Source organism: Megalops cyprinoides, chromosome 19, assembly GCF_013368585.1.
Source record: "Megalops cyprinoides isolate fMegCyp1 chromosome 19, fMegCyp1.pri, whole genome shotgun sequence".
Lineage (NCBI taxonomy): Eukaryota > Metazoa > Chordata > Actinopteri > Elopiformes > Megalopidae > Megalops > Megalops cyprinoides.
In genome coordinates, this window is record NC_050601.1 from 26,912,989 (window position 1) to 26,935,209 (window position 22,221).

Genomic DNA, 22,221 nt, shown 5'->3' on the forward strand with positions numbered 1-22,221 from the left:
AACTACATCAGCGTCAGAACCTACTAGGATATATAGTATCGGACCATTTAAATCATCATGTGTCATTCCCTTATGAACAAGGAATCCACACATAGACTTATATAATGGGAATGTCCCTGTCAATGAGATTGATGGAAGGATAATATTATGCAATATTATTACATTATTTTGAGTGCTGAGCTTTATGATTATTGTTTATCTGTGATAGGTTCCACCAGGTACATATACCATGCAGGTACATATACCATATATTAGGCTGAGGGAAGCCATGGTCATGGACCAATGATTTGCAAATGTTGCAAATCAAAATCAGCCAGTTAGTTGGTAGAACCAGAAAATCAAAAGAGGTGTCACTGACAAGTAATATGCAATAAAAATACTTGTGTGTGTTGAGTGGCAGTTACACAATCCATTTTCAAAATAAAAATAATGCTTTTTAAAATAACCAGCACAACAGAAGGTATGGCTGCATTTCCAAAATGGTAATCTGGATGATTCAACTAGTGGGCTTGATATGGCACAGTTATGTACTGTCAGGGTTGTCAGGGAAAGGACCCAGGTGCAGACAAAACAGGCAGTAAAAGAGATCCTTTAATAACAGGTCCAAGCGCGCAGGCAAAGCCGTAATGAAAACCAGTCCTAAGTCAGTAACCAAAAAATCCACAGGGAAAACACAGTATCAAAAACGGCAGGCAAAAAGGGAAAATCAGGAACAGGCAAAGTCAAAAAGCCAAACAGATCAAAACCAACAAATGGCGAGAATGACACAGGAATAAGGCTGAGTGAGTCCACTCTCAATGGAAGGTCCCGGGTGGAAAGCCAGACCCGTTGCTCTTGGCGATAACGGGGGGCCTTGGTTCTCCTCTGGTCCGCAGCCCTCTTAGTGCGGTCACTGGAGCGGAGCAGAGCTGCCTGAGAACACTTCCATGTGCGTCAGCAGCGCCGGATGAAGGCCTGAACCGATGGCACACTAGCTTCCTCTTCCTGGGAGGAAAACAGAGGAGGTTGATAACCCAGGCAACATTGGAATGGAGACAACCCGGTGGCAGAAACGGGGAGGGAAATGCGGGCATATTCAGCCCATGCCAGATGCTGGCTCCAGGAAGAGGGGCTCTGGGAAGCCAGGCACCGCAGCATCCTCTCCAGGTCCTGGTTGACTCGCCCAGTCTGACCGGGTGGAATGAGGAGGAGAGGCTGACAGTGGCACTGAGCAGCTTGCAGAATTCCTTCCAGAATCGGGAACTGGGGACCTCAATCAGACAAAATGTCAAGGAGTAACCCATGTAATCTAAACACATGGTCAATCATTATTTGTGCTGTTTCTTTGGAGGAGGGAAGGCCAACCAGAGGAATGAAGTGGGCAGACTTAGAGAAGCGATCGACAACGGTAAGTATGGTGGTGTTACCATTTGAGGAGGGGAGACCGGTTACAAAGTCCAGGGCGATGTGTGACCACGGGTGTCGGGGCACAGGCAGGGGTTGAAGCAGGCCAGCAGGGGGTTGATTCGATGTCTTATTCTGGGAGCAGACAGAACAGGCAGAGATGAAGTGACGGATGTCATCCGGCATGGAAGGCCACCAGAACCAATGACGGAGAAAGGCCAACATCCTTCTGGAGCCCGGGTGGCAGGTCAACCGGGAGGAGTGGCCCCACTGCAGAACCTGTGAACGGGTAGAGCTGGGCACAAACAAACGATTAGTGAGACAGTCATCTAGGGTGGGCTCATGTTGTTGGGCAGGGTGGGCTCATGTTGTTGGGCAGCGCGGACCGCGGTCTCCACATCCCAGGAGACAGCCGCCACCAGTCGATGTTCCGGCACAATGGTAGGGGGGTCAGACGTGTCCTCTGACGTGCCAAACTGGCGAGAGAGGGCATCCGGCTTGGCGTTTTTAGACCAAGGGCGGTAAGACAGGGTGAAGTTGGAGAAAAGAACAATGCCCAGCGGGCTTGACGGGAATTCAGGCATTTGGCAGACTTCCAGGATGTAGTCCAGGTTCTTATGATCTGTTCATGCCAGGAATGGAGTCTCTGTGCCCTCGAGCCAGTGGCGCCATTCTTCAAACGCGAGTTTAACTGCCAGTAGTTTCCGACTGCCTATATCGTAGTTTCGTACAGAGGGGGATAGCTGGCGGGAGAAAAATGCACAGGGGTGCAGCTAGTCATCTTTGGCCGACTGCTGGGATAGCACTGCACCTACTCCAATGTCTGAGGCATCCACCTCCACCACAAACTGCCGGGAAGGGTCAGGAACAGTCAGAACGGGTGCTGAAGTGAAGCAGCTCTTAAGTGCATCAAACGCTCGTTGGGCAGCTTCAGACCAGAGGAACCTGGTTGCAGTGGAGGTGAGCGCTGTGAGGGGGGCCGCATGAACGTCCCGAATGAACCTCCGGTAAAAGTTAGCGAACCCCAGGAATCTCTGTAACTCCTTACGCGTGTTAGGGGTAGGCCACTCCGACACCGCCCTCACTTTCTCCATGTCCATCTCTATGCCATCCGCAGAGATGACAAACCCCAGGAAAGAGATGGACCGCTGGTGGAAGGAACACTTCTCAGCCTTGATGTAGAGCTGGTTCTCGAGGAGACGTTGCAGGACTCGCCGGACATGCTGGATGTGTTCCTGGACAGACTTGGAAAAAATCAGTATGTCATCAAGATATACAAAAACAAACCGATTAATCACGTCCCTGAGAACATCATTGACAAGGTTTTGGAAGACTGCAGGGGTATTGGTCAATCCAAATGGCATGACCAGGTAAATGGGAAAACGGGCAATGGGCAGCAGTCAAGCAACGAGAGTGGCAAAAAGGGCTCCAGCCCAAAACAGAGTTCTCTGACCAATCGATGTGCGGATTGTGTCTCACCAACCAAGGATGGCCCAACACTACTGGTGCATGAGGGGTGTTAATGACATGCAGTGCGATCTCCCCGATTTAGTGGTGAGCGTTGGCTTTTACTGGGCAGGAGGCAACAAAATGGCCTGGCTGGCCACAATACAGACAGGAACGGGTGTGGATTCTTCTCTGCCTCTCAGCGGGTGTCAGACGGGTGCTGTTGACCTGCATCGGTTCCGGGTCAGGAAGCGGCTCCTGGTGGGAGGTCTGGATGGAAGGGCAGGGCAGAGATCTGTTGGGAAGTTAGGTGTTCAGTGGTGCGCAGGGACCCTCCAGTGCCTCTTTCTCTGTGACACTGGGAAAACCGATTGTCAATACAAATGGCCAGGTCTATCAGCGCGTCAAAAGTGGCTGGAGGTTCACGTGTAACCAACTCATCTTTGATGGCATTGGACAGGCCAGAAAAAGGTGTCATACTGGGCGTCAGAGTTCCAGCCACCGGTGGTGGCGAGGGTGTGGAATTCAATGTCATAATCCGACACCGATCGGCGACCCTGGCGGATTAGCAGCATCTCATGGGCAGCCTCTCTCCCGTGTTTGGAGCGGTCAAAGACCCTCCTCATCTCAGCTAAGAAGGAGCTGAAGATGCTGCAAAACGATGCATTGTTCTCCCAGACTGCTGTACCCCACTCTCTAGCCCGACCAGAAAGCAGTGTAATCACATAAGCCACCTTGGAAAGATCAGAGGGAAAAGTGGCAGGCTGGAGTTCAAAAATGAGAAAGGAAGGACCGACAGGTCCCAGGCTCACCAGAATAATGTTCTGGATGAGGCAGATGGGGCTCTCGGGTGGGAAACGAGGGGGGAGTAGGAGATGTTGGGGCTGTGAGCGGTGTCGCCAGGAAGCGATCAGCGTTCTGGGCCAGTTGGAGCTGCTGTAGCTGGGCTGCCCGGTCCGCCATGCTGGCAGCAAATGCCTCCAGTGACTTGCCGACAGAGTCCAGCTGTGTCTGGTGCCTCCCCAACATGGCTCCCTGTTGTTCCAGGAAAAAACAAATAAAAGACACACCCACACCCACACCCAGCCGCTCAGGCTGGAGTACTGACATGTACTTCATTATGGTTTTGTGTTACGCAGTTCCCAAAGTAAAGTTCACATCTGACAATTTATTTCAAATGACATTCAGTTTTGCATTGTCTGTCCCTATCAGAATCAGAAAACAGAAGCAAATTAGGTTTGTCCATATGTTGGTCCATGAATACTGAGGTCCATGAACACTGACCCTCAGAAATGGTCCAGTGATGCAACTGGAATTATACCAAGATGGATGATTGTGTAGCAGGAAGAAGATTGTATGGCAACACTGGTGGTGGTGAGAAAAACACCATTGACTGACACAGAAATTTCAAATCGCGCTAAAATCAGCTGGCATAGAACCACTATGAAGTAGCAGAAAATTGTCACAAATGTTCCATGTCTTCCATATATGTCATTCAAATTTCAACATCAAGAATGTTTTCAAAATTTAAACTGAAAAAGACAATTTGCATGTTAGCAGGAGACCTACCTCTCAATTTTTACTCATACAATTGAACTAGGAGCACATTTGCAAATTAAACTTTGATATGTAGACCTAAATGTTACAGGCTGATTTTGATGTGTAATCTGCTGATAATGAAATGTCTAGCCACACCTTATGTAATGTAAACAAAAACCTGCTTTGCATATTTCCCACTTTGCATCTGCTTTTTGCTGACCTACCTAACATGTTAACACAGTTTGCTAACCTTGACTGTTGCCCACTTTTAATTATGCTGGTACGAGGTAGGTTTAGGAGCCAGATTTTCATGGTTGGTTCCTACTCAGACTGACAAATAAATGTAGAGATGAACAGAAAAACCTGCCAGAACCATATCAGGGAAAGTCAGCCTGGGATATACAGTGGAAAACACTATATTCAGCTACAAGGAGCTCACACATCTTTGGTTCCCTCTGTGGAACTAAAATATTACACCAGTTTGCGTGCTGGAGGGTTTGAGATTGAAATTCAAATTTTACAGGGAAAACACAGTGACACTTAATTATTTTGGTAGAGACATGACTAAATTATGTTACCTTACTTTCAAACCTGAAACAAACCTGGAGACTTAATACTGTGCATGATATACCAACCTTCATCATGGTATTTCTCTAAATTTCTGATATGAGGTACAGCTTCTGACTCGCCTTAGTCTTAGTCTGTCCTCAAGACAAATGTTTTGGGAAATACTTCAAAATAATCTGTACCGTAAAAAAGTTGCCAGGGTTCACAGTACTTCAGCATATTAAAGTTGCATTATTAAAGATGTTAGAAGATCTGACATGGCAGGGTCTCAGGCTTGTGTCCACACAGACTGCATTGGCACTATGATAGATGCCATTCAGGAATTCATTGTGCACGTTACTTTGAAGAGTCTGTACTTGCTAAGTTAATGTCAGCGTTTCCCCCTGGATATTTTCCTATGCCAAGTGGGGGCTAGTCGGACAACCCTACAGCAGTTTTCTAGCACATTTCAACCAAGTTCTCATACCTAAGTATGTTGCCAATGTCTGACTCCACCTATTTTCAACCTCCACCTGCCTCAGAAGTGTCATAGTGTTGAACAAGTCAACAAAAATTGTTAAAATAATCTGGCTACTTGCTTATCTCCCTATTATTTGTTGAAAGATTCCTTGTGTTGAAATGTTCATGAGTGCTTTTCTGCTCTTATCACATTCTTTCAAAGAACTGCTATTTTTGGCCCAGACTTCTTTCACATCAAGGCATCATTCATGTCAAGCTAGTGAACAAGTTTATATTTGTATAAACATTTATTATTAAACATTTTGCATCAAGAAAATGAAAATGAAAAAAAAAGTAATAAACTGTAATTTGTTGGTTAAAACAAAAGAGAAACAAAGCCAAACCGTTTCTCTTAACATTACTCTGTATGACTGATGAATTAATAAAATTATTACATCAGTGATAGGTTAAAACAATGATTTTGTAAATGATTGTAACTTTGTAACTGATTGTAAAGAATCATCTTTGTTTTGTAGCTCATTTGGCAAAGTGAAAATTCTTATAGGGAAAGCGGATCGTGGACTAGCATTCAGGATACCCACTTTTTCTGGAGCAACTAGCATGCATTTTGCATGACAGAGCTGTGAATTTAGACTGTCTGACTGCTTGCATCTGGGGATGACAGTGTAGCAGAGTGGTCAAGGAGCAGGACTCGTAAGTGAAAGGTTGCCAGTTCATTTCCCTGTTGGGGAACTGCTACTGTACCCTTGGGCAAGGTACTTAATCCAGAATTGAGACAAATAAATATGCAGCTGTATAAATAGATAACATTGTTTCAAAAAAGAAAAACAACTGTAATTGATGTAAGTCGCTCTGGATAAGAGTGTCTGCTAAACGCCAATAATGTAGTGTCTAGTCATTTTCTGATATCCTGGCCATGAATGCTGCTGGCCTAAGCAATTGTAAGAAAAGTCCTAATATTATTTGCAGAAATACTTGGTATGTGGCATGTGTAGTTGGTACTTGGTATGTGGCATGCCTTGTCAATAGTTGTTCTTGGGTTTATACTGAGCCCCAATGTGAGCCAAAGACAAAGTTCCATTGTATACATTATTTAATGGACAATCATTATTTAAATTTCAGTTTGCATTTCAGTTTAAGTTTAGTAATGTCTGGATAAGAGCTTAGCAGGGTGCATGTACAGTAGTGTAGTGAAGAATGTGTATTTTACACTTCTGTTCTCAAAAAATGAGTTTTGCTTGAACTTTCACAAATGAGAAAAATAATTAGGAATCCACAGAAGAGGAAAATCATATGATGATGTTTATTAAAAGCAGTGCAATTAATATTGTATTGTACAATATTTCTTGCATTTTCAGATGGAGATGGAGGCATGCTTTACTCTGCTTCTTTTGGCTGTTAAAAGAAACAAAGAATATGATGAGTCTATGATAAGATGGAGATTTCCATGCACATATCTGAAGTACAGAGGACATTCTTTTGCCATAAAGAAGAGCAAATTATTCAGTAATCATTAACATAAGAAGCCACTACCTTTCAGGCTATGGAAAAAGCAGAATATTGTGTTCAGTTAAACGCTTATTTAGAAGCATAGAAAAAAGTAAGATGTATTTATTGCTCCTATTTTGGGATTATTACATTTTCAGTGTATTTATAATGGTTACATATCTGTAAAAAACAGGAATACTGTTGTTGTGTATGCATAGTTACATGGCCTTAAATGCTTAAAAGTGTTTTAAAAGTCTACGGTTGAACTCACCTTGCCAGCATCACGGCTTTTGGCTCTCATCTTGTAAACCTGGGACTCAGCAATGTCAGCTCGCTCTTGAGCTTCCTCAAGCTCATGCTGCACCTTCCTGAACCTGGACAGGTGTGTGTTAGCTTGTTCCTCCTGTAAAGGGGTGAAGTCATTGTCTCACTGGAAACGTTTCCCAGTACAATTTAGAACACTCTGAATTCCATTTGAACAGTTTGCATCAGATTTGGTCCTAGTGAGCAGCTGTCACCATCTCAGTCTCAATAAATAAAGCAGCATGTAGGAAACATGTAGGAGTATATATGCATAAATTTTTTTTGTTACAACCAGATAGATATGTATATACTGATGCTTAGATGCCAGGTAGTTGTATGCATGTTTCCTGTAGGTGCTGTGTCGATCTTAATACGGACATGATTGGTAAGGACTAAAAACAATGGTGTAACAAAATGGAACATGGGGTGCAAAATCAAAAATGATTTTGTATGATGTTACAACAATGTGGCTCTGGTTTCCCATCATAGAAGCTAGTCAAACAGAAGAAGTAATGTTGTCATTTTTTTTACCGCTCTTGTACTTACAGCTTCCTCGGCTTGCTTCTTGTAGGCCTTCACTTTGAGCTGCAGCTTGTCTACCAGGTCCTGCAGTCTGGCAATGCTCTTCTTGTCCTCCTCACTCTGAAAATATATATGAGTATTTCACTAGGTTCTACAGCTCAACCTTCTCCTTCTCCCTTTCAAATTGTTTCATAAAGAAGGGTGCCGTACTTGGTAGGTGAGCTCCTTGACTCTTCTCTCATATTTTCGGACACCCTTAACAGCATCAACTCCACGTTTCTGCTCAGCCTCAAGCTCTGCCTCCAGTTCACGCACCTTGAATTGAAGCAAACTCATAATTGGCAAATTCACAGGAATGAAACAAATAATTTAATCTGATACATGGGTGAAAACATAATTACCCTGCTTTCCAGTTTCTGTAGTTGTTTCTTTCCACCTTTCATGGCCAGGTTCTCAGCCTCATCCAGACGGTGCTGCAGGTCCTTGACTGTGACCTCCAGGTTTTTCTTCATCCTCTCCAGGTGAGCGCTGGTGTCCTGCTCCTTCTTCAGCTCCTCTGCCATCATGGCTGCCTGGAATTTGAGGTGGATAGCAAATTGTTATTGCATTTTCTTCTCATTAATTGAGTCATCTGTAATGTTATCCTCTTCAATCTATCTGAATCACAGTCCTCATTAGATTTGAAATTTAACATTGAAACTCACATCAATAATAGCCTTCTTGGCTTTCTCTTCAGCATTTTGAGCTTCCTGGATGGCATCATCCATTTCATTTTGGATTTGAACAAGGTCACTTTCTAGCTTCTTCCTGGTGTTGATAAGGCTGGTATTCTGAAAAATGAAAATATTGCAAGCTCAGGAAAGAGGTTGTTCAATATTTTAATAGGAAAAACAGAGAATATTTATGAATGTCAAAGATCAATATTTATGAATGTGAAAAGAATGATTAATGACAAGAACAAGTCAATACACAGAGTTACATTTACCTGGGAGTGCAGTAGTCCAACGCGCTCGCTGGCATCCACCAGCTCCTGCTCAGCCACTTTGCGGCCTCTCTCTGTCTGTTCCAGGGCTGCCCTTAGTTCCTCAATCTCAGCCAACATCAGGGTGTTCCTGCGCTCCACCACTGCAACCTGTTCCTTCATGTCCTCCTGTCCTCTGAGAGCATCATCAAGATGCAGTTGGGCATCCTGAAAAGATAAAAGTGTGATTTTATGAATCCTGCAAATAAAACATCAGCTGCTCATTGAGACGTACAGTAAGTTAATCATGAGCTGTGGTTGAGTGACCTCACCTTGAGCTGTCCCTGAACGTTCCTCAGTTGTTTCTGAGCTTCAGCAGCTTGGCGGTTGGCATGGCTCAGCTGAATCTCCATCTCATTGAGATCTCCGTCCATCTTCTTCTTGATTCTTAGGGCATCATTTCTGCTCCTGACCTCAGAGTCAAGGGTGCTCTGTATGGATTCGATCACCCTCTGGCTGTTCCTCTTGATTTGCTCCATTTCCTCATCTTTCTCTGCCAGCTTCCTGTCAATTTCACCCTTGACCTGGTTGAGCTCCAGCTGGACATGGAGGATCTTAGACTCCTCAAGCTCCAGTGCTCCCTATAAATGCAGGCATAAATTTAAAAAAAATCAAAAATCAACAACAGCAAGGATATTAAAAGGCAGTAAAAGTGTGATATTGAATATAGCATTCTGTTGTTAATAAAATACTATAATAATTACTGTGACTACATATATCTACAGAAAAACAATTTTGGTGTTCAAAAACTCGTCAAAAAAGTCGTTTATGCATACAAAAGTGATACACAATGTTACTGATACTAAACGCTGAAAAGTGTCTGAGTATAACACATATTTTCAAAATGTGTGGAATGTAACAAAAGGTACTTTCTGCCAAACTAATCCTGGATAAAATTCAAAATATCACACTAAGTTGATGGGTTTAAAATTTGGCATGGGTAAACTGATCTTAGATCTGCTGTTACAGGCAGAAAGTAACCAGTGTGAGTCAAGTGCTATGTCTTTAACTTGACATGAACAGATGTGGCTATAGGCTCAATATGAAAAGAGACCAGTGGTGCAAAATGTTAGAGTATTGTAGGATTGAAATGCTATAATGTGGCAGGGAAATTGATGTGGAGAAGCCAGAGAAGAGGCTAAGGAAGAAATACTTTAAATGGTACAGAGGTAAATGTTTGTAAGGAATTAAACCTTATGGTCATTGTAGTTACTTCTGTAGGAAACCCCAAGAAGGGCCTAACTTGATGCTGTACAGATATGGGGTGTGCCTTACTGACCTGTAACTTGTCAGATATCATAATTACCATATAAATAGAATTATCTTTATGTATGCTTACTTCAGCTTCCTCAAGGGTAGACTGGATTTCTGCCTTCTCAGTCTCCACTGCCTTCTTAGCCTTCTCCAACTCATGGATGGTCTTTCCAGTCTCGCCAATCTGTTCAGTCAGGTCAGAGATCTCCTCTACACAGACAGAACACAACAGTAAATGTATGGTCACTTTAATTTGTATATTTACTATTTTCAATAGTACTGCAGTATGTCCTAGCCATAGAGTACAGTCCGTACGCTGCAGGTTCTTGTTCTCTCGCTTCAGTGTCTCCAGCTGGTCCAGAGCTTCTTCATAGGAGTTTTTCATCTTGAAGAGCTCAGTGCTGAGAGAACGAGCCTCTTTCTGAGCCCCCTCTAGCTCCGCCTGGCCTTCCTCATACTTCTGCTTCCACTCTGCCACAACCTGGGCATATTATGAGGCATCAGTGTACACACTGAGGCATCATAATAGACCATAAACTCAGCTATTGCAAAAATGGGTGTGCCAGGAGTTTTTTTCTTAGTCAAAATGTTTGCCAGAATCCATTATGGCATAATGCCAGAATTTCTTTCCCAGTATCCTGCTCTTTTCTATGTTGTACTTTACCTTGTCAAAATTCCTCTGCTTCTTGTCAAGGTTGGCAGCCTGGGCGTTTGCTCTCTCCACATCAGTCATGAGGTCCTCCACCTCTCCCTCCAGTCTCTGCTTGGTCTTTTCCAGAGAGGCACACTTGGAATTCACAGCCTCAATGGACTCCTCTGCTTCCTGCAAACGCTGAGCAAGCTTCTTCCTGTAGAGTGTGAAAGGTTGATCTGATGTTGATCAACATATATGTGTGATGATAATAAGGTGGTGAATGAAGTATTGGAAATTGTAAACTTACTTTGCCTCCTCCAGCTCCTCAGTGCGCTGGATGGCGTCAGTTTCGTATTTGGTTCTCCACTGAGCCACCTCACTGTTGGCCTTGGACATTCCACGCTGCAGCTCAGCCTTGGCCTCCTGCTCCTCCTCAAACTGCTCTCGCAGGAGGTCCCAGTCATGACGGGCCAACTGCAAGGCATGAACCAGGGCGTTCTTCGCCTGTGAAAGACAAAACAAAAACGAATTGGTGAAAGGGTGTTTATGTCCGTCTTTACCAAACACTGTATTTCGAGCCTGTTACCTTAACTTCTTCTTCAATATGCCTCTTAAGCTCCTCAACTTGCTGTGTGTAGGCCTGTTTGCCTCTTGTCAGCTGAGACACCAGAGCTTCTTTCTCCTCCAGCTGGCGACCAAGTTCACCTAAGCAACAAAAATGGTACGGTATTCTTCACATGTGTAATGATACTATCATTTTAAAAGAAAAGCATTTATCTAATACACATACCATTCTCAGTTAGAAGTCTTGCTTTCTGTGTACTTAAGTCATTCATCTGGCAAACACTTTCGTCATGCTTAGTCTTCAGTTCACTCAGCTGGTCCTCAAGTGTGCGGGATATCTTCTCTAAATTGCTCTGTCAACAAATAATTAATTTTAGCTCCTGCAGCTTTGGGAATTATACCCTGTATATGATATATAAATGAATTTTCGTTATACTTTGGATTTGGCAATAGCCTCCATGTTACTGGAGAGGTCATCGATTTCCATTTTGTATTCACTCTTCTCCTTCTCCAGCCTCTGCTTGACGCGTTGAAGGTTGTCGATTTGTTCTCCCAGTTCTGCCATGCTGTCAGCATGTTTCTTGCGGAGGGCAGCAGCAGTGGCTTCATGCTGCAGGGTGGACTCTTCAAGATCACGCCGCAGCTTTTGGAACTCAGCTTCACGCTTCTTATTCATCTCAATCTGAGCAGCAGTTGCACCACCAGCCTCTTCAAGCCTCTCGCTGATCTCCTCAAGTTCCCTGGAGAGATCAGCTCTTTGCTTCTCAACCTTGGCCCGAGCAGCACGTTCAGCCTCTATCTCTTCTTCCAGCTCTTCAATACGTGCCTTTGATGTGGAAAGGCAAATTTGACACATCATAAAATTATGTATTTGAATGAAACATTAGTTAGCTGATCTTTTTCAGTATCTGTAATACCTGGAGCTCCTTAATCTTCTTTTGAAGCTGTGCAGCCAGAGATTGTTCATCTTCAATCTTGCTGAGGAGTTGGCTGGTCTCAAAGTCCTTCCTACATAACATAATCATTTTGAAGGGGCAAACGTTGTCCAAACACACCATTAAACTTTATCTATGGTTTAAACCTTAAGTTCAGTCTTACTTCTTGAGTTTCTCCTCTGATTGCTGCTTGTCGTTCTCCAGATCCATTATGGACTCCTGGGTCAGTTTCAGGTCACCCTCAAGTTTTCTCTTGGCTCTCTCAAGATCCATACGGCGCTTCTTCTCTTGTTCCAGGGAGCCTTCAAGCTGTGAAGCCATGAAGTGTTGTAGTCAAGATTGAAATCATCAAAGCATCCAACTTCTGGAATTAGCTTAGAAGATTAAAATCACTCACGTCATCCACTTGCTGTTCAAGCTTAGTTTTAGCTTTGGTTAGAGAGTTGACTTTGTCTTCCTCTGCTTGAAGATCACCGAGAGTCTGCTGGTGTGCCTCTTGGAGGGCTTTCTTTTCTTTGGTCAGCTTGCCAATGCTCTCATCCTGAGTAACCATCTCTTCTGTCAGGTTTTTAACCTTAATGGAAGTGGACAGTTACATTAGCAGATCTTAGCAAACTGCAAAAATAGCGTAAAATAACAATTTAACAGAGATAAGCTTAAAATAACAATTAAACGTAAACCTTGTTTTCTGTTGCATGTTTCTCCTTCTCTACTTTGGCCAAGGTGAGCTCCAAGTCATCAATGTCTTTCTTCAGCTCAGCACATTCATCCTCCAGTTTCTTCTTCTTGGCGGTCAGCTCAGCATTGATTTCCTCCTCATCTTCCAGTCTCTCAGTTGTCTCTTTGAGTTTTGCTTCAAGCTGGATCTTAGCCTTGATGAGCCCCTCACATCTTTCCTCAGCATCTGTGAGGCTCTCAGATTCCTGCATTCAAAATGAGGGCATAATGTATTTTTCAAGGATATTTCATGAAAATCATGCCTCCATATCTGTATAGTAAGGTAATAGTAATATCTATGCTATACATCATGAATGTATATTATTGGTTATTTTATTATTTTGTCTAAATTTTACTCAGTAGTAATATGTTTTTTTCAGGCTGCAGTCATTGAAATAATAGGCCTGCTCACCGCTGCTACTTGCAACAGCAAGTCGTTCTTTTCTTGAAGCAAGGAGACCATTTTCTCCTCAAGCTCTTTCTTCTTGGCTTCTGCCTTGACCAAGTCTTCCTTGCATTTTGCAAACTCTTCCTTCATGTTGGCCATTTCCTTCTCAGCCTCAGCACTCTTCAGGAGAGGCTTGATCTTGAAGTAGAGCTTCATCCACGGCCAGTGTTTCACATTCATGAATGAGCGGATGTTGTACTGGATGGTGTAAATGGACTCTCTGTTCAAAGCACAGTCACATAGAGAATCACAACATGTTCTGCACTAGTACTTAATCACAAGCCTAATGCATTTCTGTGTATGTACTGAGTTTTGGCTGTGATCCTTATTGTTATGCTCTGTGAATTGTTCATACAGTTCATACTGTTAGCTTGATTGATGATGAGATGGAAGAGTGTAGCCTACCTCCTTTCCATCATCTTGACAAACTCCCTCCTCATGAGGAAACCGCGGCACAGGGCCTGAGTCATGGTTACCAGATTAGCCAGCTTTTCATCTCGCATCTCCTCCAGGGTACCCAGCAGGCCAGCTTTGAAGAACACCTACAGCAAAATTTAATGCCTTTAGTGAAGAATGTTGTCAGTGATTTGTGTGATATGAAAAGAGAAATGTATGTGTACCACAGACAATAAAAAATATTGCTATACAAAAAACCCTAATCCTCTGTGACAGATGCACCCTTCAAGCATATTGTTAGATGTTTACATCAACTCTTCTCATCTGTATGATATTTTTGCTTTGAAACAGAACCTTTTTATTTTACCTGACTTTAAAATTGTCAGGTATTGTCAATGTATTGCACTTGTGTTAATAAAAATAAAATCATGAGATGAATGCTTTTTTGACACTGAAATTTAAACATTATTGCACAGCATTCTGATGCTTGATAACCTCCCCTAATGTATTTCTTACCATGTGATTTTATTTGCCTTTCCATGCCTGAAGTTTTGAGATGTTCAGAAGTACATATTGCATGGTATTTCAGGTGCTCTTACAACAGCAGTTTCCTACCTTAGTGTGTCCAAACTTGTACTGAGTGTGGTCCACATCAATGGATCCCAAAAGCTTCTCAGCAGCTTTCTTGTTGTCAATGAACTGGCCCTCGGGGATGACACTAGCATTCAGTACTTTGTATCTGTAAGTGAAAAAGGACAAAAACAGAGATGCTGAAACACTGTCACACAAGTGGAGTTGAAGCCAAAACAGATGTGTATATAGTCATTCTGTTTGAAGAAAGTCAACTGCATAAGATACCTCTGCTTGAAGTCACCATAGAGGATTCTGCTGGGAAAGCCCTTCCTACAGATTCTGATACCCTCCAGCACACCGTTACACCGCAGCTGGTGGATAACCAGGTGGTTCTCCATGAGACCTGAATAATGTTTGAAAATCTGTCAATAACCTGTTTGCATCATAAATCTGTGAAACACACTGATGAAATACACCAAAAATATCACACAGGTTTAAAGTCTTACTTACTCTAAACAATTTACATGAAAGTATTGCATGCAAAGAGGGCATGCAGTGTGAAAGCTTCCGCTTTTAAGGGTACAAAAGATCCTGTTTTTATCTTGTTGTTTTGTTGTACGTATATCAGCCCTTAAGCATCCAGAGGACGCTATAGCTTCATTTTCATGCCAGTTGATGAACATTTATCCCATTTCAGTACTGCAGTCATCTCTCTCACTATCTTATCAATTTTAACCATAGAAAATGAAAGCAGTGACATTTTTACCTGCATTAGCATATTAATAGAAGTATAAAACAGCAGGAGGAGGATGTGAATGTCAAGTATACAGTTTATTGAAAGAACATTATTCTAATTTTTTTTGTTAAATGTAATGATTATCAATTGGTTTAATGGTCTGTTTTATGGATTGCCAAAGTTGTGTGAAAACCTGTCCATACAAAGAATATAAACATAGCTGATTGTCTTTTGCTGTGACTGTTCTGTAACTTCATGCATCAGATGCTTTTGTTCAATACATCTCAGTAGAATGGAGAAATCTGATAGCTTATGATGAAATTTGCTTGCAAATCGTTTGGTGTAAGTTTTGGTTCTAATCTGCAGTACCTGGTATCTTTGATTCATTAGGAATTAGGCAACGCACAAAGTGAGGATGGGTGCTCCTCAAGTTGGTCATCAGCTTGGCCAGGTTTTCCTGCAGAGTGACAGGGTGTGTATTGCTAAAACAATAACATGTAAGCGCTTCAACATCGCACATTTTCAGCTAAATGTAAGTAAAACCCACTCTGAAGAGAGCAGACACTGTCTGGAAGGAGCCACCCTTCTTCTTGCCTCCTTTCTTGCCGCCACCACTGCTGCCACCACCCTTTCCGCTTTCTGTTAAAACATTGAAATGGCATTTAACAACATGAACTTCAAGTACATTTTCTTAAGCACTGTGGTCTGTTCTCATTTTCTCTGTTGATTAACCCTGATCAAGAATTAATTAACCCTTAATTAACCCTGTTGATTAATTCTTAGTTTTGTTGTTGTTCTCAGTTTCAATACTGATGTATTGGGTGGGCATTTTCTGTTAGTATGCAGTCTACAAGACCTTAACAACAATAATGATACAGATGACAGTACTATGACTAGTAGGAAGAATTAAAGGGAACTATACCCTTTGGTGTAGCAAAGGTAGCATTTATCATAGCCAATAGTTTGACTGACTACTGCTGTTGCTGGCAGACTCTTTAAAGCACAGGAGAGTAATGGCCTTCATATGCAGGGTCATGAGTCGTGTAAAGTATAATGCTAAAAAAAAACAAAACCTGAAAACCTACCTGCTTCAGCTGAAGCAAAGCTAGCATAGAGGTTGGCCAGAAGTTTGACTGAGGACTTCTGGTACAGCTGCACCACAGATTCATTGAGGGGATCCTTGTTCTTGTCCAGCCAGCCGATGATGTTGTAGTCCACAGTGCCAGCATAATGCACCAAGGAGAAGTGGGCCTCAGCTTTGCCTTTGGCAGGCTTGGGCTTCTGGAAGGCATTGTTCTTGCCAAGATGCTGGTCATACAGCTTGTTCTTGAAGGAGGTGTCTGTGGCCTTGGGGAACATACACTCCTCTTCCAGAATGGAAAAGATGCCCATTGGCTGTTCAAAATATATGCTTTACATGAGGCCATATTGGCACAAAAACAGAACATGTTCATATTTCATAACAACTGGTATAGTGTCTTACATACCTTCTCAATAAGCTCAATGCAGGCAGCTAAGTCCATACCAAAGTCTATGAACTCCCAGTCAATCCCTTCCTTCTTGTACTCCTCTTGTTCCAGCACAAACATGTGGTGGTTGAAAAACTGTTGCAGTTTCTCATTGGTGAAATTGATGCACAGCTGCTCCAAGCTGTTGAACTATTATTTTTCAGAAAGGTAAAATTTTGATGAATAGATGTTTACTGCACAGTCAAAGGGAACATAATCATTAGAAAGTTTAAAGATAGCATTTGTAACAATCACTCACATCAAAGATCTCAAAACCAGCAATGTCCAGGACACCGATGAAGAACTGTCTGGGCTGCTTTGAGTCCAACATCTCGTTGATTCGGACAACCATCCACAAGAACATCTTCTCATATACCGACTTGCAGAGGGCCATTACAGAATTGTTGACCTAATGAGGAAGAATATGTCGTAAGTAGACCAAAAACTAGTTCATTTCTCTTTTTGTATTTTTCCATTTTTATTTTTTACGTAGGGCCAGCCATCATAGCTATCAGTGACTTTAAAAACAAACCTTATCAACTTGAGCACAAACTGATCTCTATGGGCTGGGCTCAATCCCAACCGTATCATCAACCAACACTCACCAATGGCACACCACCAGCAGAACTTCCTGTCCTTTGTCAGGTGCATACTAGTTGCTAAGATAATGGCATTGGAGTAGTGCCTCCAGTGAGTACACACTCCAGTAAAAGCGTGTTGTGTGTGTTGTGTGAAAAACAGCCATTGGCTGCGTGTGAGTTTATTGGAACATAGCAGCTGTGGGAGTGCAGAGATTATCATGGTGAGACAAGCCTAGTGTGCAATTGGTAGTTTAAACTTGTATAAAGGGCATAAAGGGGAAAAAGCATTAAAAAACTTTTGGTGCAAATAATGTCTAATAATTATATATTTATTTTTCTTTAATATTTGAATGGCAGGTAAAAAGCATATTGCCTGGTTTATTGTATATCAATTTGCCTGGTATCACCAAATTGTTGTCAGTCCTGAAAAGCTGCATGGACCTACATCTAGACTCTCATACACAGTCTAGTTCATGATGACAAACCCACTAACATGTATAGATTATTTAAAATGTGGATACCTGTGGTACAGTCTGCCCCTTGGTCACAAACTCATTCCCAACCTTCACTCTGGGGTAGCACAGAGCTTTCAGCAGGTCAGCTGAGTTCAGCCCCATGAGGTAGGAAATTTTATCTGCCACTGAAATAAAGAGAAGAGAGTTTTTTTTTATTCCCAATTTTAAGATGTGATCCCAAAGCCATGAAAACTTATCAGTGGTGATTTTATTATTGATTATTATTTCATTAGTCATTATCAGTGGTTTATGACACTCAGCACAGATCTATAGTATTCCATAGAAGGAGTGACACTCTTGACATAAGCAGTTGGCTTAGATTGGTTACCCTCAGTGCCATCAGGTTCAGCCTGCTCCTCACGCTGCTTCTGCTTGAACTTCATGTTCCCATGATGCATTACAGCTCCAGTCAGCTTGTAGATGCCAATCTTCTCCTCACTAGAGAAGCCCAGAATATCAATGGCAACCTATATTATTTAAAAAAATAATCAATTATTATGTTTTGCTATCTATAGGATGGTGTAAAAAGAATCATCTTTTATTCTTTTCTATTATATCTATCTATTCTTTTCTATTATATCTATCTATCTATCTATCTATTCTTTTCTATTATATCTATCTATTATATCTTTTCATCTATTAGGAAAAATACAAAATTTAAGACTCATTTTTTAAGGGCTCCCGAGTGGCTCAATCGGTAAAAGCACCCGTTCTGAGTGTAGACTGAGCGCCTGGGTTCAAACCCGACCGTGTCACTAGCTGAAAATGACAGGGAGCTCACAGGCTGAACACATAGGCTTCGTTCCACCGGGGATAGGAGTGGGTACGTCGGCAGGGGCTTTGGTCCCATTAGTAACAGTGACCCCTGCTGGTCGATTGGGCACCTGTGGTCCATGTGCCAAAGCTGCAAATGAAATGTCTTCCTCTGACTCAACTCTGTGCTAGCCGAGCTTGTGGACCACAGTGCAAAAAGACGCAGCAGCTGACATCACGTGTCTCGGAGGAGGACACATTCTTGTCCACGCTGCTTGAACATCGATGATGACAAATTGGACATTCCAGAATTCAGGGAATTGGCTATTCCAGATTGGGGAGAAAAGGGGAAAAAAGAGTCATTTTTTATTTCACTTACATCTGTGGCAATGAACTCTTCCACATCATTGATGCTTTTAACAGTGATCTCCCCCTGGCTGATCATAGGGAAATCATATGGGTTGGTAGTGATGAGAAGCCCCTCTGTAAGGAATGACAATACAAAATTGGTCTGTCTCTGAAATTTGAAATTTGAAATGAGCGTTTAAGTCTGTAGCATTCTTACCAATTAATTCTGGTTGGTGGCCAGTCATAAGTTGGTAGAAGATGTGGTAGCTTCTCTCAGCAGACAGCTGGAATGTCACTCTGGACTTTTCCAACAGATCTGTAACGAAATTTCTTGGTTGCAGGTCAAACTTGGAGGCATTGGAGAAATGGTTGAGAGTGTAGGTGACATGGATACCAGATGATGGGAGTTCGTTTTATATTACGAGACTGATTTGCTTGGTAGACACACCTCTATCCAGTTGTTTACAAAAGCAATTCAACTTACATGTCTCAATGTCTGCAGAGCTCAGCTTTCCTGTTGTCCCAAAGTGAATTCTGATGAATTTACCCTAAATGTGTTATAGATAATAAGAATTAAAGCGGGGAACCCTTTAAACAGCATTCATTCAAGAGACTTTGTAGGACTTGACTTACAAAGCGAGAGGAGTTGTCATTCCTCACAGTCTTGGCATTGCCATAAGCCTCCAGTAGGGGGTTGGCTGCTATGATCTGGTCCTCCAGTGAACCCTGCAGTAAATGTCAGATCGTTTATTTACGGTATCCCACGGTATTTGTCAAGAGCCTGACATAACTTGGCATCTCTGGGGATTCTGACCTGCATTTTGCCAGGCACTGGCTCTGCTTTCTTGGAACCAGTCACTGCGATTGTGGCAAAGTACTGGATAACACGTTTCGTGTTCACAGTCTTCCCGGCACCAGATTCTCCACTGGGGGCGGGAGACATTGTTCTTTCAGACTAAAAGAGGTGCCACACTTATCCTACTGCATGATGTTTTTCTCTATTATTATTTTTTATAGAATATAAAAATCTGATATATACATACGTGATCAGAACAGACTGGTTCTCACGATCTGCAAGAAGAGAGGACATTTATTTTATTCAGAACTAATACACAGGCTAATAAATACATTATATGGAAATAGTATATGGAACATGTTATATACAACTTATTCATAACTGTAGCAAAACATCTGAGTGTATGTCAGAAAAGTCACATTAAAGTCACTGTTAAAGTCTATTAAAGAAATGATTTGCCTCATTAAGAAGTACTGTGTAGTCATACCTGTGAGCATGAACTGATAGGCATTATCAGAGACAGAGAAGATGTGGGGTGGGGCCTCAATTCTCTTTTTGCCTCTGTATGCAGTGACAACAACTGCATCATACACTGGAAGCCACTTATAGGGGTTCACAGTGACACAGAACAGCCCAGAGTAGGTCTGAAACAGGGGAGGCAAGTATGAATGATTTATTCACATATAACTAATTCATGTACAGTTTTGACAAAGGGCTGTATCAGAACTTACATAGATCATCCATGCTGCGTAACGCTCTTTGAGGTTATACAGCACAGCGGGCTCGTTGAGGTGGGTCATCATGGCCATATCCTCAATTTTGTCAAACTTGGGAGGATTCATGGGATGGATGTCATCCTCCTTAACTGTAACAGTCTGTGGAACAAAGACAGAGGCAAATATAGATTCAGGGAACGTTTATACATCAGAGCAAAATTTCTGAAGGGCAACAGCATTTTACATACCAACAAATTCCGTTCAGTTCCGCTGTTATGACAAACATGTTCAAACATAATGTCCCAATACATTTAGCAATACCATTTTGTACACTCATCTTGTATAAATATACTCAGCTGTGCCATTCTGTACACTTGTCTGGGCCTAATGTACATGCTTACAGTAACGTGTATTTTTTGAACTCTAAAGTCTTCTTTGGTGTGGTAAATTACTCTTATTTTCAGTGCACATAGCAACAAATCATATGTTGTTGGGAATGGGCATGTAATGTTTTCAAGGGAAAGTACACTAAAAGGAAAGTGTAATAAATGGGTGATACATGTATGAGTTGTAAGAGAAGAGGCATGTGCAAGAACACCAGACAGATGTAGTAACCTGATACCTCACTGTGCTCACCTGACCATCCAGAGTTTCGACTGTAGCTTTGCCCCCCTCTCTGCTGATGAGCTTCCCTTTGAGGTACAGCTCCTTAGCATCAGCCACAAAGAATGCGGTCTTGGCGTCGAAAGGGGCATTCTGCGCCTCGATCCTCTCCTTCTCGGGCTTACGGAGGTAAATGGCCGCCGGCCCAAAGGCTTCCATTTCTGCGTCCGTACTCATGGTAGTGCCTCGCTGATGGGAAAGAGCAACAATCGATTATCCGAGCACACAATGTGACTGTTCACGGCCATGCTGCCTGGATTCACAGAAGTTAACTGAACAGAACACATATCACAAATGACGGACACAAGTTATTAGTGTAATTAGACCCTTTTTTGGGGAGCCCCTACTCAATTAATATATACATATTTCTTAATCCTAAACCTGATTTTTCATTTTAATCAGGTAGCTATCAGGCAGTAGGGCCTGAGCCTGGGGTGCTCAGAAGACCTCATGCTTACTGAAATACATATTTATGACCATATTCCTGATAAATTACAATGATAAACCCGTTCTTGAGACTAAAGGAATGTCATAAAGAAGAAATGTCCTATAGGAGAATTATGATAATGGAGAAGTGGCCTTTCAGGAGGAATGAACAAAAGAACCTAAGGAGTTTTAGTTTAACACCATAAATGAGAAATGCCCAATATGAAGAATACATTGATGGTAAATTGCTTGAAGCTGAAATGCCCTGTAGTAAGAATACTCTAGAAGAGAAGTATCCTCCTTGAATGGGATTATCCCTTGTGGATTAAGAAAAATCATTAGAAAAAACATCTTTTTTTACCAAGAGCTACAGTTAAATGAACAAAAATAAACTTTTTTCCTAAAAATTTAGTACAATTATCAAAGGTGTTTTATGATGATGAAAAAAGTTATAACTAACCTCCAAATAAGAAACCCTATATTTCCTGAGTATTTCAATCTGTTAATGTATGTACATCATCATTTACATTCATTATGTACAATATGTAATGTTATTCTTTACCTTCTCACTTCCACACCAAGAGAACTGATGGTTAGTGGTTGCCTCTGTGTTCTGAAGACAGAAATTAAATCAATGACTATATAAAATTTATGAAGGATAATGCTTTCAGAATTGGCCAGGAAGCAGACCTGTAGATTTGAGAGCCATGTAAATATTGTCACTCACCTTCACTGGATGCCTATCGGTCTCCTGAACTCTTCCACGGCCTCTTTTATAGAGACTATTTTGCCACCCCAGCAAAACTCCCAGCTCTCTATTTGGTCATGTAATTTTGCCCACATGCCCACTTGTTGTCATTACCTTTCACACACCATCAGAGCATTATTTTTATCATATAGTCTGTGTGAGTTTGTTGCTGTGGGAGATGT

General features: G+C 42.1%; 1 protein-coding gene across 1 annotated transcript; it reads right to left on the minus strand.

Moving 5' to 3' along the window:
- Window positions 1–1,712: 1,712 nt before the first annotated feature.
- Window positions 1,713–21,042, minus strand: LOC118794008 (myosin heavy chain, fast skeletal muscle-like). The gene is made up of 43 exons (XM_036552141.1): window positions 20,839–21,042; window positions 20,218–20,361; window positions 19,974–20,130; window positions 19,734–19,761; window positions 19,505–19,616; window positions 19,324–19,416; window positions 19,175–19,238; window positions 18,908–19,006; window positions 18,722–18,825; window positions 17,918–18,056; window positions 17,596–17,714; window positions 16,753–16,902; window positions 16,473–16,643; window positions 16,071–16,380; window positions 15,533–15,624; window positions 15,355–15,442; window positions 14,535–14,652; window positions 14,292–14,415; window positions 13,686–13,822; window positions 13,245–13,500; window positions 12,796–13,038; window positions 12,513–12,689; window positions 12,279–12,424; window positions 12,098–12,188; window positions 11,617–12,006; window positions 11,407–11,533; window positions 11,203–11,321; window positions 10,924–11,120; window positions 10,647–10,830; window positions 10,298–10,463; window positions 10,068–10,192; window positions 9,001–9,309; window positions 8,693–8,896; window positions 8,412–8,537; window positions 8,109–8,279; window positions 7,918–8,022; window positions 7,732–7,827; window positions 7,142–7,285; window positions 3,642–3,864; window positions 3,310–3,460; window positions 2,956–3,124; window positions 2,195–2,627; window positions 1,713–2,005 (listed from the first exon to the last, which is right to left on the minus strand). Exons 1-43 carry the CDS (start codon window positions 21,040–21,042, stop codon window positions 1,713–1,715), a joined length of 7,098 nt encoding a protein of 2,365 aa, XP_036408034.1.
- Between the last annotated feature and the right edge of the window lie 1,179 nt (window positions 21,043–22,221).

What these genes read in the sequence shown, in the direction of transcription:
- LOC118794008 (XM_036552141.1), bottom strand. Translation starts at nt 21,042, where the DNA reads ATGAGTACGGACGCAGAAATGGAAGCCTTTGGGCCGGCGGCCATTTAC. An exon ending in TGAACCTGATGGCACTGAGG is followed by an intron (nt 17,715 to 17,917) that starts GTAACCAATCTA and finishes TCTTTATTTCAG; the next exon opens with TGGCAGATAAAATTTCCTAC. An exon ending in AAGACTTCTAACTGAGAATG is followed by an intron (nt 11,322 to 11,406) that starts GTATGTGTATTA and finishes TTTGTTGCTTAG; the next exon opens with GTGAACTTGGTCGCCAGCTG.